The following is a 16,060-nucleotide window of genomic DNA, read 5'->3' as shown; positions in this document are numbered from 1 at the left end:
TTTTATTTTTATTTGTTATTTTTTAATGTATCCTTTTTTGTAGGTTATATATTTTCGACAGGGTCATGAAGCTTATATTGAGGCTGTCAGAAGAAATAACATTTATGAACTGAACCCTAACAAGGAGCCATGGAGAAAAATGGATCTTAGGGTAAGATGATAGTATTAACATTTAGCACATGTATAATTAAATTACTTGAACCCATTAAAGAACCTGGAAGCATATTTCACTATTATTATTATTATTTTAAAAATATATTTCTTTATTAATTTTTAGAGAGGGAGAGGGAGAGAGAGATAGAAACATCTATGATGAGAGAGAATCATTGATCAGCTGCCTCCTACATGCCCCCTACTGGGGATCAAGCCCGCAACCTGGGCATGTGCCCTTGGCTGGACTCGAACCTGGGACCTTTCAATCCACAGGCTGATGCTCTATCCACTGAGCCAAACTGGCTAGGCCCTAGGGCCATATTTCATTATTGTCTCCATTTATTTCCTACTTAAAAACATTTTTTTCTTTTTAAATATATCTTTATTGATTTTTTACAGAGAGGAAGGGGAGATGGATAGAGAGTTAGAAACATCGATGAGAGAGAAACATCGATCAGCTGCCTCCTGCATACCCCCTACTGGGGATGTGCCTGCAACCAAGGTACATGCTCTTGATCGGAATTGAACCTGGGACCCTTGAGTCCACAGGCCGATGCTCTATCTACTGAGTCAACCACTTAGGGCCTACTTAAAAACATGTCTGCTATTACCTCTAAGCCTTAAGATCTAGTAGGAAGACTTAAGTTTATCATTGGGTAGTCTTCATATATTATTGATTGACATGTAAAATTATAAGGAAGGCAGTTTTGCAATATGTACCAGTAATTGTAAAATGTGCATACCCAGGACAGATTTTAAAAAGCAGTGCAAGTTTCTTTTTTAAAATATTTTTTAAATTAATTTCAGAGAGGAAGGGAGAGGGGGAGAGAGAGAGAAACATCAATGATGAGAGGGAATCATTGATTGGCTGCCTTCAAGCAGTGCAAGTTTCAAAAGAAGAAATACAAATGGGAATAAAGGCTTAACTTTGTGCATAATTTAGAAAAACTTCAGCTTCCCTGTACCGAAACAGTTGTCATTCTGGTAGTTGTGATGGCCTCTAAGTGACTAACAGATGGGTAGTTTATACAGTGTGGATACGCTAGACAAAGGGATGACTCTCGTCCCCAGTGGGACAGCACAAAATTTCATCATGCTACTCAGAATGGCTCACAATGTAAAGCTTATGAACTGTTTATTTCTGGAATTTTCCATTTGGACCATGGCTGAACACAGGTAACTGAAACAGCAGAAAGGAAACCAAGAATGAGGGGGGATTATTGTATTTTCTAAAGTGAATATACTCCTTATATAATAACCGTATTAAATGTCTATCTTGAAAAAGATGTGAAGATTAACTTTAGCAAAAATAATTGTAATTAATAGTCACTTAAACTGGTCTGCTAAATTGTGAGTTGGAAGCCTAAATTGTGAGTTGATTAAATTTTGCAATATGTAGAGAATTAGAGTCTTGAGGAATTTATTTATTTTTTTAAAAATCTGTTGAAGGATCAAGAATTGGTCAAAATAGTTGGAATACGATATGAGGTTGGACCCCCTACACTCTGTTGCCTCAAACTAGCATTTATAGATCCTGCAAATGGAAAACTTATGGACAAATCTTTCTCTATTAGGTACGTGTTCTTTTTTATGGAATTATTTAAGTTTAGATTTTCTCTAAAATAAAAAAATAAAAAATAAATAAAAAAACATTTAGATTTTCTCTCTTGCTGGTTAGCACGCTCTTTCCATTTAGCCGCAGGGTAAACAGTAGAGCACTGTGGACAGCCTAACATGTGGGTTTAAATTCTGATAGATGGGAACCCACTAGAAGTAAATATAATTTTATGAACCTTTGAATGGTAGCCATTAGCTACATGTGGCCATTCAGCACTGGAAATGTGGCTGATCAGAATAGAGTGTGACATAAGTATAAACACTGAATTTTGAAAACGTCATGTGAAGAAAAAGAATGTAAAATATTATTTTGTATTGACTGCATGGTGAAACAACATTAGGATATATTTGGTTAAATATAATACACTATTAAAATTTAAGTCCACTGATTTCTTTTTATTTTTTAATAAGGTTAGTCAAAGTTTAAAAATTACATATGCGGTTCCCATTGTATTTATTTTGGACAGTGTTGCTCTAGACTATAAGCTGCTACCCAAGGAGTCTAATAATCTTTTTTTTGTTTAGATATCATGATATGCCAGATGTTATTGACTTTCTTGTGTTGCGTCAATTTTATGATGAAGCAAGACAGAGGAATTGGCAGTCTTGTAAGTCTATCCTTAATTGAATTTTATATAACCTTTGATTGGTGGATGCAAACTTATAAATTCTGGAAAGAAATATAAGTGACTTATAAGTTTATTTTGCTTAAGGGCTTGGTGCTTACTACTTCTTAGTGGACTTTTTAGCCAAACAACATTTCTTATGATATGTGATGTTTTGAAGGGATATTTCTCATTGAGTAAACTAGAGTAGACCTTTTATTTCCTTTCAGACTTCCCCATACTGCATTATTTCTAATTATATTTAACATGGCCCTGGGTAATTCACAAAATTATCATATGTAAAATAATAAGAAAGTTGAAAAATAATGCAAACTTCACACAGGTAATGTCTGGCATACAGAATATTCTACCTTGGATGTCATGTCAAGTCAGACTTAAATAGGCTGACTTGAGGAAACCATTTCTTTGAAAAATAAAAAGCTTATATTACACTTATGCTTTATAATCATGGGGTATATGGGTGGACAGAAAAAAATAAAATCACGTCGGCATGGGCACTAACTAACATGGTTTTTATGGTGGTCATTGAAGGTGAGCTGATGGGCTTACTTGCTTAGGTTCTTAATTTGTGTGGATCATTAATCTCTTCAGGACATAATTGATGATGGTAATTAGGCCAGTAATATCCGTTAGCAACTGCAGTGCCTGTTTTACAGGTGTTCAGACAGTATTACTTTTAATTATGCAGTGTTATCTTGGGAAGCTCATATTGACGTTAGTCACTTAGAATAACTTTTTCTGCTATTGTTAGTTTTGGTCTCTTACTAGAAATAACAAGTTTTACCCAAGCTGTGTCTTTTGGTGTACACATTCATAAGTGATGTTAAGACCTCAGATACTATAAATAGACACTTTTCAGATAAATTTTAAGTCATCCGTATTGAAACAAAGATTGTTAGAGTGTTGCTGTTCTTAATAAATTATTTTTACCAGTAATGTCAGACAAGTAATCAAGATTATTTTGGGACTAGAGGTAAAGGAAATTTTTTTGAAGAAAAACATCTAGCTACACATACACAATAAGACAGCTAGTCATACAGCCAAGTCCCAAAGAGCTTAAAGTATCTTATCTGTTAATGTTTTTTCAACCACCGTGATGTGTGAGAAGCTCTTATTTTGTTCTGCCAACATGTCCTTTCAAAAATGTTTTTAAACTTCATTTTTAAACTGTAGAGATGGATTCCTAATTGCCTCTTAAAATTTAGAGGGTTTTGTTTTATTTTTGTGGTTGAGAAATTATTGTAGCAGATATTCTATACTAATTAATTCATTTTTGCTTCCCTATCAAATCTTAACCTATTCTACTGAAGTTTGAGCTGTGGTATTAGAGGATTTTGCTTGTTTCTGTTTAAACTATATTGAGAACTTTACTTAACAGAAATTTACCCTCATGAATAGCCCAAAAAGGTTTATTTCAAAATTCCTAATGGAGATCCAAGATGGCAGCAGAGTAGGTGGAAGTTACACTCACCTCTTCCCAGGACAAAATTGAAATTACAACTAGGAAATAATTTATAAGTATGTATTTAATACTAGAGGCCCAATGCACAACCTTTGTGCACAGAGGGGGTCCCTCAGTCAGGCTTGAACCCTTTCACAGTCCAGGAGCCCTCGGGGAATGTCCAACTGACCGAGGATTGGGCCTAAGCCTGCAGTCAGATATCCTTAGGCAGTCGGATATCCTTAGCACTACTGCGGAGGCAGGAGAGGCTCCCACCACCACTGCTGCACTGTGCTTTCCAGCCATCAGCCCAGCTTCTGGCTAAGCGGTGCTCCCCCTGTGGGAGTGCACTGACCACTAGGGGGCAGCTCCTGCGTTGAGCGTCTGCCCCTTGGTGGTCAGTGCGCATCATAACGTCCAGTCATTCCACTGTTTTGCATATTACCCTTTTATTATATAGGACTAGAGGCCCGGTGCACGAAATTCATGCATGGGGGAGGGGTGTGTGTGGAGGTGTGTGTCCCTCAGCCCAGCCTGCACCCTCTCCAATCTGGGATCCCTCTCACAATCCAGGACTGCTGGCTCTCAACTGCTCGCCTGCCTGCCTTCCTGATTGCCCCTAACCACTTCTGCCTGCCAGCCGGATCACCCCCTAACCACTCCCCTGCCAGCCTGATTGATGCCTAACTGCTCCCCTGCCAGCCTGTTTGCCCCTAAATGCTCTCCCCTGTAGGCCTGGTCACTCCTAACTGCCCTCCCCTGCAGGCCTGCCCCCCCCCCAACTGCTCTCTCCTGCAGGCCTGTGTCCCCCCCCCCCCCCCAACTGCCCTTCCCTGCAGGTCCGGTCGCCCCCAACTTCCCTCCTCTGCCGGCCTGGTCACCCCTAACTGCCCTCCCCTGCAGGCTTGATCGCCTCCAACTGCCCTCCCTTGCAGGCCTGGTCCCTCCCAACTTCCCTCCCCTGCTGGCTTGATCACCCCCAACTGCCCTCCCTTGCAGGCCTGGTCCCTCCCAACTTCCCTCCCCTGCTGGCCTGATCGCCCACAACTGCCCTCCCTTGCAGTCCTGGTCCCTCCCAACTGTCCTCCCCTGCTGGCCATCTTGTGGTGGCCATCATGTGTCCACATGGGGGCATTCATCTTTGACCACATGGGGGCATCCATCTTGCGTGTTGGAGTGATGGTCAATTTGCATATTACTCTTTTATTAGATAGAATAGAGGCCTGGTGCACAAGTGGGGCCAGCTGGTTTGCCCTGAAGGGTGTCCAGGATCAGGGTGGGGGTTCCCTTGGGTCGTGGGGCAGCCTGGGCGAGGGGCCTGTGGTGGTTTGCAGGCCAGGCACACAGGCGACCCAAGGGGAGGCCCTGAGATCTGGGATTTCTTTATCTTCTATAATTGAAACTTTGTAGCCTTGAGTGGAGCCAAATCTCTTGCTTGCTCCGCAGCCGCAGCCATTTTTTTGGGATTTATTTATCTTCTATAATTGAAACTTTGTAGTCTTGAGTGGAGGCCTGGGCCTGCCAGGGTGTGTGGAAAACTTGGCTTCCTCCATTGCTGGGGAAACCCAAGCCTCCTGCTCACTCTGTGGCTGTAGCCATCTTGGTTGGGTTAATTTGCATACTAGATTCTGATTGGCTGGTGGGTGTGGTTTGTGGGTATAGCAGAGTGATGATTAATTTGCATATTACTATTTTATTATATAGGATTATTATATAGGATAGGATATTTACTACACAAGTGTTTATTGATAGTATACATTGTTGTAAAAGATTTTTAAATTTTTTTAAGCTTTGTTCTTCGTTTCATGTTGTGAATGTAACAACTTATTTTGGAGTGGGCGTTGGGATTAACTAAATAATGGAACCTGGTCATAAACCATTTTAGCCTATTATGTTGTATGGTATGTACCTTCAGTAAATTGCTGAGTGAATCTTTTTTACATCTATTTTATCACTGAAGATTGCTGGGAGGTGGGGACGGATGACTAATTATAACATAAAAAATGCTTTGATTACATTATCTTTACTGAAATCTTTATCATGTGACATTTCATAAATAAAAAATGTTAGTATTGCAAACTGGTGTCTCAGACTGGGTCATATCTCTTCTAGGTGACAGGTTCCGTTCTATCATTGACGATGCCTGGTGGTTTGGAACAGTGCTAAGTCAAGAGCCCTATCAGCCACAGTACCCTGATAGTCATTTCCAGTGTTACATTGTTAGGTCTGTATGCAGATGAAAATGAATCATCTATAAACATTTGTTCACTGTGGTAGGTTGTTGTATGAAAAGTAATACATTTCAGGTTAAAAAACCCATCTGTCACTAAGTCCTATCAGTCTCACCTCTACAATGTCTCTTTAGCATGCCCCTGTCATTTCCTGTTCGCTAGTAACCCTGGGAGTGCAGTCTCTGCTTGCTTTCCTGGGACCTTTTCTGTAGCTTCCTAATATTTTCTCCACCTTCATCCTGACATTGCAAGATCAGAGTCCAGGAACACAATTACATAATTTCCTTTGTTCAAAAACATATTTTCTGCCTTTCCATGGGCTGCGGAATAAAGTCCACATTCTGAAGTGTCACATTTAAGACCTTCACACTGTGTTTGAGTTTTTCTTCACTAACCTGGCATGCGCCACACAAGATTTCTGGTTTTTACCTTGAACCTGCCATACACTTTTACACATTTCTTACCATGTATCCTTCTAAACATTTTTTACTGTTAGTATTTAAACTTTTACTGCTACAATGCAGTTAATTTTCACATTTTCTATCTTCCTGTTTACTCTTGTAGTGGATACCACTTATTAGCCACAAGTTGAATTTAGGAAAGGTTAACCAGACTTTTCTTTTGGTATTAACAGGTGGGACAATACTGAAATTGAAAAGCTTAGCCCGTGGGATATGGAACCAATTCCTGATAATGGTATGTAATTGTTAAATAATGAAAGTATTTTATCTTTATATTTTTAATTTTGTTCTCTTACTAATGCACATAGAGTGAATTATATTCTTTGAGACATGTTTTCAAATTATTATGGTAACTGTGAACTTTGCTAAAAGAAGCCAACAGAATTATTTGTATCTGGTTCATCATTTCTTATCCAGTGTTTCCAGCTTGACGCTGGCTGTGTCTTAGGGGCCCACTGCCATTCTCATGTAAGCTTAAAGCTCTGCCGAACTCCCTCCTGTGGGCTCTGTTTCCTTGTCCTCATTCTCCTCTGTTACCCTGTCTTCCTTCAGAGGGAAGCTCTAGCTTGACTTCTGTCTTCTGCTTCACCGCAGCGTGTCTGTCTGACGGTGGTGGCCTCTTCCTTTCCTTAGAGAGAAGCGAAGTGCTTTTGTGGACCAGCCTCTCCCGTCAGTGCTTGCTGCCCACTGCTTTTGCTTCTGTGGGACCTGACACTGAGCCCTTCCGGCATCCCTGCCGGTCCAGTTCCCTCTTCCTTCCTCCTTGAGTTTGAGGATCTCCTGTACCTTTCAACAGCTTTCATGTGGCTTTCTGGAACATTCCATCTGCTCAGATTGCCCTCTTGCAGACTTTTGAAGGGGTGCTCTATGTCTCTTGCCTCCCGTTTCTTCACTCTCAAGCTTCCTTTTATATTAGTGTTTATTCAGTGTAAAAACAAACATAAACTTTTGTCCTCTTCACCCCCACCATTTTTTGATACATGAAATCTTGCTCTACGAGTTTTTCTGTGTCTGCCTTAGGGGCCAACCCCTTTTCTTTGTGTTTACTCTCTGATATGGCTCCATCAACCATTGTCGTGGTTTACTGTGGAAATAAGGATTTTTATGGAAATGAGAATTTTTTTCCCAAAAAATGTGTTTCTAATAACTACACTCTTGAAAGTCACCAGTCATCTTCCTTTGTTAGATTTTCATTTGCACTTAGTATCTTACAAATAATAGGAAAAGTCATTTTTCAATGTAGAAAGTATGTAATAGATAAGGGAAAACCAGCATTTTTTGAGGTCTTACTCTGTTTCAAAGAACTTTGTGCGTGTCATTTCATCTAATCCTGCTCTGAGGTTGATGCTCTGTTACAGATGAAAGAAATAAGGTTCAGAGAGTTTGCAGTAATTTGTGTAAGTCATACGCACATCTAGAAAGGGTAGGAGTTAGGATTCTAACCTAAGTCATTCTAACCCAGACTCCAACCAGTGTCCCCCCTCCCCCCACCAAATAAGTTTTTATTGATTTATTGAGCCCGCAACCCAGGCATGTGCCCTGATCAGGAATTGAACCGTGACCTCCTGATTCAGCCACTGAGCCAAATTGGCTGGGCTTTATATTAAATTAAAATTTTAATTAAATTAAATTTCAGAGAGGAAGGGAGAGGGGGAGAGAGATAGAAAGAAACATTAGTGAGAGAAAATCATTGATCAGCTGCCTCCTACACATGTGCCCTGACCGGGAATCGAATTGTGACTTTCTGCTTCATAGGTTGATGCTTAACCACTGAGCTATGCTGGCTGGGCTTTATTGCACTTGCAAAATATTTTGTTGTGGAATAATTTGAGACTTACAGAATGTTACAAGAATAGTACATTGAATTTATGAATACCCAGTTTTCTCAAATGTTAACATCTTAAATAATTTATAGTGCAGCTATCAATCAGGAAGTTATCATTGATACAATTCTAATCCATAGGCCTTCAAATTTCGATTATTGTCCTAATGTCCTTTCATATATTGGGTTTCATTGCCGTGCCATCTTAATCTCTTTTAGTCTGGGGTCCCTGTGTCTTTTCTTTCTTTTTTTTTTTTTTTTTTTCTTCATTTTTTAAAAATATATTTTATTGATTTATTACAGTGAGGAAGAGAGAGGGATAGAGAGTTACAAACATTGATGAGAGAGAAACATCGACCAGCTGCCTCTTGCACACCCCCTACTGGGGATGTGCCCGCAACCAAGGTACATGCCCTTGACCGGAATCGAACCTGGGACCTTTCAGTCCGCAGGCCGACGCTCTACTCATTGAGCCAAACCGGTTTCGGCTCCCTGTGTCTTTTCATTCTTTTATGACCATGACACTTTTGAAGAGTACTGGCCAATTATTTTGTAGACTTTCCCTCAGTTGGGGTTTGTCTGCTGCTGTTTTTTTTTTTTTCACGATTAAATCCAGGGTTTGCATTCGGGGCAAGAGTGTCAGAGAAATGTGTTTTTTATGCATGATATTGGGAGGCACATGATACCAATTTATCCTGTTAACTTTAATCATTTGATTGAGGTGGTGTCTGCCAGTTTTCTCTTCTATTAAGTAACTACTTTGTCCTTTGTAATTAGTGTCTTGTTTATAGACCTTTGAATTGAATTTAAATATAGTGTATATTCGTTTTTTTTGTTTTATTCTTTGTGTTCTTTTTTAATGGAATCCATAGTTGATCCACCTGAAGAATTAGGAGCTAGTATTTCTGTTACTTCAGATGAGCTAGAGAAATTGCTCTACAAACCACAAGATGGTGAATGGGGTCAGAAATCGAGGGATGAAGAATGTGAACGAATTATTAGTGGCATAGATCAACTTTTGAATCTCGGTAAGTTTTTTTAGTATGAAAAATTTCATGTTCAAGCTTTTCCACACAAGTATTTAAAAATGTATCATAATTGTGGTTGTGTTTATTACTATAATTCCTACTTATTACCTTTTGGTTAAGCTTGCAGTATTAAATGTAGCTTTAGTGTATTTTATGAATTATTTGTGGAGAAATATCACTTAGGGATTATGAATTTATTAATAAAAACTCCTCTGTCTGCCCTGACAGATATAGCAGCAGCTTTTGCAGGTCCAGTTGATCTGTGTACGTACCCGAAGTACTGTACTGTAGTGGCTTACCCAACTGATCTTTACACAATTCGAATGAGACTTGTTAATCGATTTTACAGGTTAGTAGAAACCTATTTTTAAAATAGTTTGAAAAGATACTTGGCTGTACCAACTAGAGTAAATGAGGTAATGGTAGTTGATGGTGACAGTGGTGGAATGGGGACTGACATTTTTTGTTTCATTTTCTTTTTTATTATCATAATTTCTTGGTCCTGTAAGACATTGTGTTAGATGCCTTTGGGTAGGTATGATTAGAACCTGCATAAGAAAAATTACCAGATTTCATTCCTTAAGTAGTTTGTTTTTCTTACAAATTATGTTATGTAGTCTTTTTTTTTTTTTGGAGAGAGAGAGAAACATCAGTTTGCATTCCGCTTATTTATGCATTCATTGATTGCTTCCTGCACGTGCCCTGATTGCCCTGACTGGGGAGCGAACCCTATAGCCTTGGCGTATCTACAACACTAACCAACTGAGCTACCCGGCAGGGAGAAGTTAAATTTTTTATTTGTATGTTTAACATTCCTATATTTTATTCCATTTAAAAATAAAATTTAATTTAGTTAATAAGTGGACTTTGGCCTTTGAAAGATTAATATCCTAAAGGCATGTACGTTTTATCTCTGGCTTCTAGAGCACTGATAACTATAAAATTTCCTATTCTCAATGATTTTTTTTTAAAGCAGTCGGTGGTATTTTATTTTTTACTAGAGGCCCGGTGCACAAAATTCATGCATGGAGAAGGGGGTGTCCCTCAGCCCAGCCTGAACCTTCTCCAATCTGTGACATCCCTCTCACAATCCAGGACTGCTGGCTCCCAACTGCTCGCCTGTCTGCTTGCCTTCCTGATTGCCCCTAACTGCTTCTGCCTGCCAGCCTGATCACCCCCTAACCACTCCGCTGCCAGCCTGATTGATGCCTAACTGCTCCCCTGCCAGCCTGTTTGCCCCTAACTGCCCTCCCCTGCCGGGTTGATCGCCTCCAACTGCCCTCCCTTGCAGGCCTGGTCCCTCTCAACTGCCCTCCCTTGCGTGCCTGGTGCCTCCCAACTGCCCTCCCCTGCTGGTCATCTTGTGGTGGCCATCTTGTGTCCACATGGGGGCAGGATCTTTGACCACATGGGGGCAGCCATATTGTGTGTTGGAGTGATGGTCAATCTGCATATTACTCTTTTATTAGATAGGATAGAGGAGAGAGAGAGAAACATCAGTTTGTATATTACTCTGCATATTGACCATCACTCTGCATATTACTCTTTTATTAGATAGGATAGAGGAGTGGTGCACCGGTGAGGGCCAGCTGGTTTGCCCTGAAGGGTGTCCCAGATCAGGGTGGGGGTTCCCTTGGGGCGTGGGGCGGCCTGAGCGAGGGGCCTGTGGTGGTTTGCAGGCCAGCCACACCCCCTGGCGACCCAAGAGGAGGCCCTGGTATCTGGAATTTATTTACCTTCTACAATTGAAACTTTGTAGCCTGGAAAGAAATGGCAGCCATTTCTTTTGGGGTTTGTGTACCTTCTATAATTGAAATTATGTAGCCTTAAGTGGAGGCCTGGGCCTGCCAGGGTGTGCGGAAAGCTTTGCTTCTTCCATTGCTGGGGGCAACCCTAGCCTCCTGCTCTTCCAGCTCTGTGGCTGCCGCCATTTCTGTTTGAATTTGTTTACCTTCTATAATTGAAACTTTGTAGCCTTGAGTGGAGGCTTAGGCTGGCAAGGGCAGGCTAAAGCTTGGCTTCCTCTGTTGCCTGGGAAACCCAAGCCTCCCTCCTGCTCTCTGTGGCTGTAGCCATCTTGGTTGGGTTTATTTGCATATTTGTTCCTGATTGGCTTGTGGGCATGGCTTGTGGGCATGGCTTGTGGGTGTAGCAGAGTTAGGGTCAATTTGCATATCACTCTTTTATTAGTTAGGATAATTCAACTATTTTGAAAAATTTTATAAGCCTGGCCAATGTGGCTCAGTGGTGGCTCAGAGCATTGACCTCTGCACCAAGAGGTCACTGATTCAATTCCAGGTCAGGGTTGCAGGTTCAATCCACATTAGGGGGCGTGCAGGAAGCAACCGATCAAGGATCTTCTCTCATCATTCATGTTACTATCTCTCCCTCTCCTTCCCTCTCTCTCAAAATCAATAAAAACATTAAAAAAAACCAAAAAACTGATTTCTTCAGTTCACATTGTTGGTATAATTTAGGTCTGTAGTCAAACATGGAAATGTGCATTTGATCAGAAACCCTCTTGTTACTTTACAGTGAGATTGACTCTTGGGATTGATGGTGTTGAGCACATTTTCTTCATTGAGTCTCAACAGTTTCAAATGTCCCCAGAGGCATTGTGAAAAGGGAGGATTGCTCTGTTGGTTTTCTGGATGTGATTAACTGATCTGTTAAGATTTTTGGTCCTTAAATGTATTCTCTGCAGTTTATCTTCAGTATAATTGCTTATGACTGTGATCAAGGTGACAGCATGAGAAGGTTATTCATTGTTACTTTGCACTTTCTAAAAAAATTTTTTTTATTGATTTCAGAGAGGAAGGGAGAGGGAGAGAAAGAGAGAAACATCAATGATGAGAGAGAATCATTGGATCGGCTGCCTCCCACATGTCCCCCACCGGAGATCGAGTTGCACCTTTGTTTTAAGTAACATATCATGCTGGCTTAACATGCTGGATGTTTTTACTTGGTTTCTGTCTTTTTATTTTCTAAACCATAAATTGCCTTTTTATTTTGAAGGAGGTTATCTGCATTGGTTTGGGAAGTCAGATATATAGAACACAATGCCAGAACATTTAATGAACCTGAGAGTGTAATTGCAAGATCAGCTAAGAAGATAACTGACCAACTTCTAAAATTTATCAAGTAAGTGACTTCATCTTATAGATGTGGACAAGTGAATGACTTTGCATATTGTGTTCTTACAGTGATCCAGTGCTTAATTTTTGCTCTCTGAATCTGATAACCTTTTAATGTGTTACTTAAAATGACAATTCTTTACATACTTACTGTGATTGTAATTTCTGTACAGGAATGAGAAATTAATCCAAATTTTTCTACTTTTTAACATTTTGAAATAATTTAAACTACAGACATTTGCCACATATATGTATCCCTTTCCATTTAGGTAACATTTTTTTACATTCTGTGGTGTCCGATGAAATGCTAAGAAACTAGTCTTGGTACAATGCTATTGACTGTAGCTGTAACACTTAATTGGTTTTTGTTTTTTTTTAAATATATTTTTATTGATTTCAGAGAGGAAGGGAGAGGAGAGAGATAGAAACATCAATATTGAGAGAGAATCATTGATTGGCTGCCTCCTAGAGGACCCCTACTAGGGATCGAGCCCGCAACCCAGGCATGTATCCTTGACAGGAACCCAGGGCCCTTCAGTCCACAGGCTGATGCTTTATCCACTCAGCCAAACCGGCTAGGGCAGTGGTCGGCAAACTCATTAGTCAACAGAGCCAAATATCAACAGTACAATGATTGAAATTTCTTTTGAGAGCCAAATTTTTTAAACTTCTTCTAATGCCACTTCTTCAAAATAGACTCGCCCAGGCCGTGGTATTTTGTGGAAGAGCCACACTCAAGGGGCCAAAGAGCCACATGTGGCTTGTGAGCCGCAGTTTGCCGACCATGAGGCTAGGGCATTAATTGGGTTTTTAGTTTTTATATCAATGTCCTTTTTCTGTATCAGGATCTTATCCAGAATCCCCATCATGCTCACTGTTTTCAATTTCTTCATTTTCTTTAACCTGTTCCCCAGTCTTTCCTTTCTTTCATGACCTCATCATTTTTTATAAGTATTAGACAATTACTTTGTCACTGGTACTTAATTTGGGTTTGTATGTTATTTTCTCATAATTAGATTGAGTTTTAATTTTTGGATTAAATCTTGTCCTGTGGGAGTGTTTGTACATGCGTGGATATTCCACATAATTTCCTGCATTGGGAAATCAGAATTGGAATAGTGCAATGAAAACTGACCTGGAAATCAAAATCCAAGGTCTAGCTTAATATCTTCTAGTGAATATTCTGTGTGACTTTGGACAAATTATTCAGCCTTTAAAATTAGTGAGTTTTGCTATATGATCTTATATGCCTTTTCCCCCTAGCTATAAAAATTCTGTAGAAGAATACTGTGTTAGAGAAGATAATTTATAAGTTATGCCATCATTTTCAATATGTAGCAACAAGTTGCAGTCTATGTCACTTTTCTGGGTTAAATCTGTCCTGTGTCTGGAGGACTTGGACTTATCACCTCTTTCCCAGAACTTACTTCTTTCTTTCTTCAGGAACATCACATATCATTTTCTTCTCCTTTATGCCTGGATATCACTGCTTTAGGATTTGTTCTGTGTGTATAGTGAGGTTAAGATATAATTTGCTTTAAGTTCTACTTCCTTTTTTTCTTTTATTCTCTTTTATCTCAAATCAACCATTTTCCTGGTACTCATCCTATGATTATTACTAGTGATGATACTTAGAAAAATTTCTCTGTGTGTTCATTAACTGAGGCCATATATACATTATTCCTGAATTATCAGCTTAATTTTCGTGTATACTTAACTGAAAAAAAAAACACAAAAAAAAACAACCCTTACTTTTCATATTCTAAGATAGTTGTTTCCACAGAGGGTAGAGTAAAAACCTGATATTTCTCTGATTGAAATTAGGTATGCTTAGTTGAGCAACTGTTTATATCTAACCTGTAGTTTGAATCTTTGGCAACAATAACGACATCTGCATACTGTTAAAAAAATGAAAAATTGTTTTTTAGGAATCAAGACTGTACAGATATCTCAGAACTTTCTAACACTTCTGAAAATGATGAGCAAAATGCCCAGGCTTTGGTATGAAGTTTGTCAATTTTACAATGATTTTTGTTCATTCCAAATGGTAACTTGAAAGAATGAGTGAAGTACAAAATGTTGATTAACTATACCAATTCTTGCTATATTCCAATTTACTATGAAAATAGGGCACTTGATAAAAACATTTTTTAATTATCTAGATAGTGACATAATTTGTTTTAGCCAATAATTGATTATCAATATACCAAACAAAATATGTCTAAGTGAACAACTTAGGCGTGGAATATGTTCTCTTTCCAAATTTTCGCCAGAGGAAGATACATTAAAGAAGTACCTTGGAAATTTTTTTTTTGTAAAACCAATATCTGAGCATGGACTTAATTGTAGTTGAGAATTCATGAGCTGTACCATGCTCAAGCACCCTAGAGTCCTTCCCTCGGGGTGGTCTTGAAGTGTCAGTGAGGCAAGTAGCAGTGATGCTGCCCTGTTTGAGAATCAGGCTGTTGGATTTGGTTGCAGGGAAGATAGTCTTTAAAAGTAATATGGCGTAAAAAACCCCACCAACATAGCTTAATTTCTACACAAACTTTAGTTCACCGATTCGCATGCTAATTTATTATTGGAATAAAAATGGGTATAGATTTAGGGAATAAGAAAACGTGGACAGTTCAAATGTTCAGAAATTGTAGGAGACTCTTTCTGGGGTTTCTGCATAGAAATAAAACACAAATTTAAAGCTGCTTTTTATAGCTATATTTTGGAATTAGTGCATGTTCTTAGGGAATGTATAGGGTATTAAGAATAGTTGGTTTGTTGGAATCTGTGTGCCACAAAGATTATCCAGTATAGTCTGTTTTTTGAGATTTTGTTAACAAGTTATAACCTTGTCTTTTATATACTTTTTAAATTAAGATTATTGCATTTTTAATGAGAATGTTAACACTTAAGGTGCTCTGATTTTTATTTCTAGGATGATAGTGATCTCCCTAAAACATCTTCTGGAAGAAGAAGAGTAAGTTTATCTGCCTGATTGATCTTCATTGTTTACTTATTCTTTGTTTAAAATCAACCTAAGGTCTTAGGTGTTGTCTTTGAAAAGTTAAATTGATATAGAGATGGAATATTTTGTAAGGGAAAGGGGAGTAATCATGAAAGCTGGGTGGTTAGGTAAGGTTTAGTGGAAGTCTTGGGATTTGAATTATTTTCTCAGAATGAGATGGAGTTAAAACAGTCAAAAAGTAGGGGATATTACAATCCAAGCTGAAAAAAGTAGGAAAGTGTGGCATGTTAGTGGGCTGCTGAGAGCACCGGTCTGACTGGTGTAGAGGGTAAATGCTGGAGTAAGCAAAATGGCTGCGTCTGGCTGTTATTTTGGGAGCAAATGATGGCGATATTGAAAACCAAGTTTTCATTTAAAGTAGAGACTAAACTGCACAGTCAAAATAGACAAATGTATTTTGAGGGATATGAAGATAGGTAGTAAAGAAAGTGAGGAGTTTATTGCAAGAATCTGGGAGTAAAGGACGGGAATCTAGTCAAGGATAGTGTTTGCTTGGAATGGAGAGGAAGGGAAGAAGAGGAGACA

General features: G+C 39.1%; 1 protein-coding gene across 1 annotated transcript in view; it reads left to right on the top strand.

Moving 5' to 3' along the window:
* Nucleotides 1–16,060, top strand: part of BRWD1 (bromodomain and WD repeat domain containing 1) — an 88,641-nt gene that overhangs the window by 45,916 nt on the left and 26,665 nt on the right. Inside the window, exons 23-32 of the mRNA XM_079767254.1 lie at nucleotides 44–151; nucleotides 1,603–1,727; nucleotides 2,296–2,378; nucleotides 5,950–6,061; nucleotides 6,703–6,764; nucleotides 9,224–9,379; nucleotides 9,608–9,728; nucleotides 12,395–12,520; nucleotides 14,442–14,514; nucleotides 15,446–15,487. Of these exons, the coding sequence (XP_079623380.1) occupies nucleotides 44–151; nucleotides 1,603–1,727; nucleotides 2,296–2,378; nucleotides 5,950–6,061; nucleotides 6,703–6,764; nucleotides 9,224–9,379; nucleotides 9,608–9,728; nucleotides 12,395–12,520; nucleotides 14,442–14,514; nucleotides 15,446–15,487 (1,008 nt within the window). The remainder of the gene's footprint in view (nucleotides 1–43; nucleotides 152–1,602; nucleotides 1,728–2,295; nucleotides 2,379–5,949; nucleotides 6,062–6,702; nucleotides 6,765–9,223; nucleotides 9,380–9,607; nucleotides 9,729–12,394; nucleotides 12,521–14,441; nucleotides 14,515–15,445; nucleotides 15,488–16,060) is intronic.

Source organism: Cnephaeus nilssonii (genome assembly GCF_951640355.1).
Source record: "Cnephaeus nilssonii genome assembly, chromosome: 3".
Taxonomy (NCBI): Eukaryota; Metazoa; Chordata; class Mammalia; order Chiroptera; family Vespertilionidae; genus Cnephaeus; species Cnephaeus nilssonii.
This window is presented reverse-complemented; position numbering and strand designations above follow the sequence as displayed.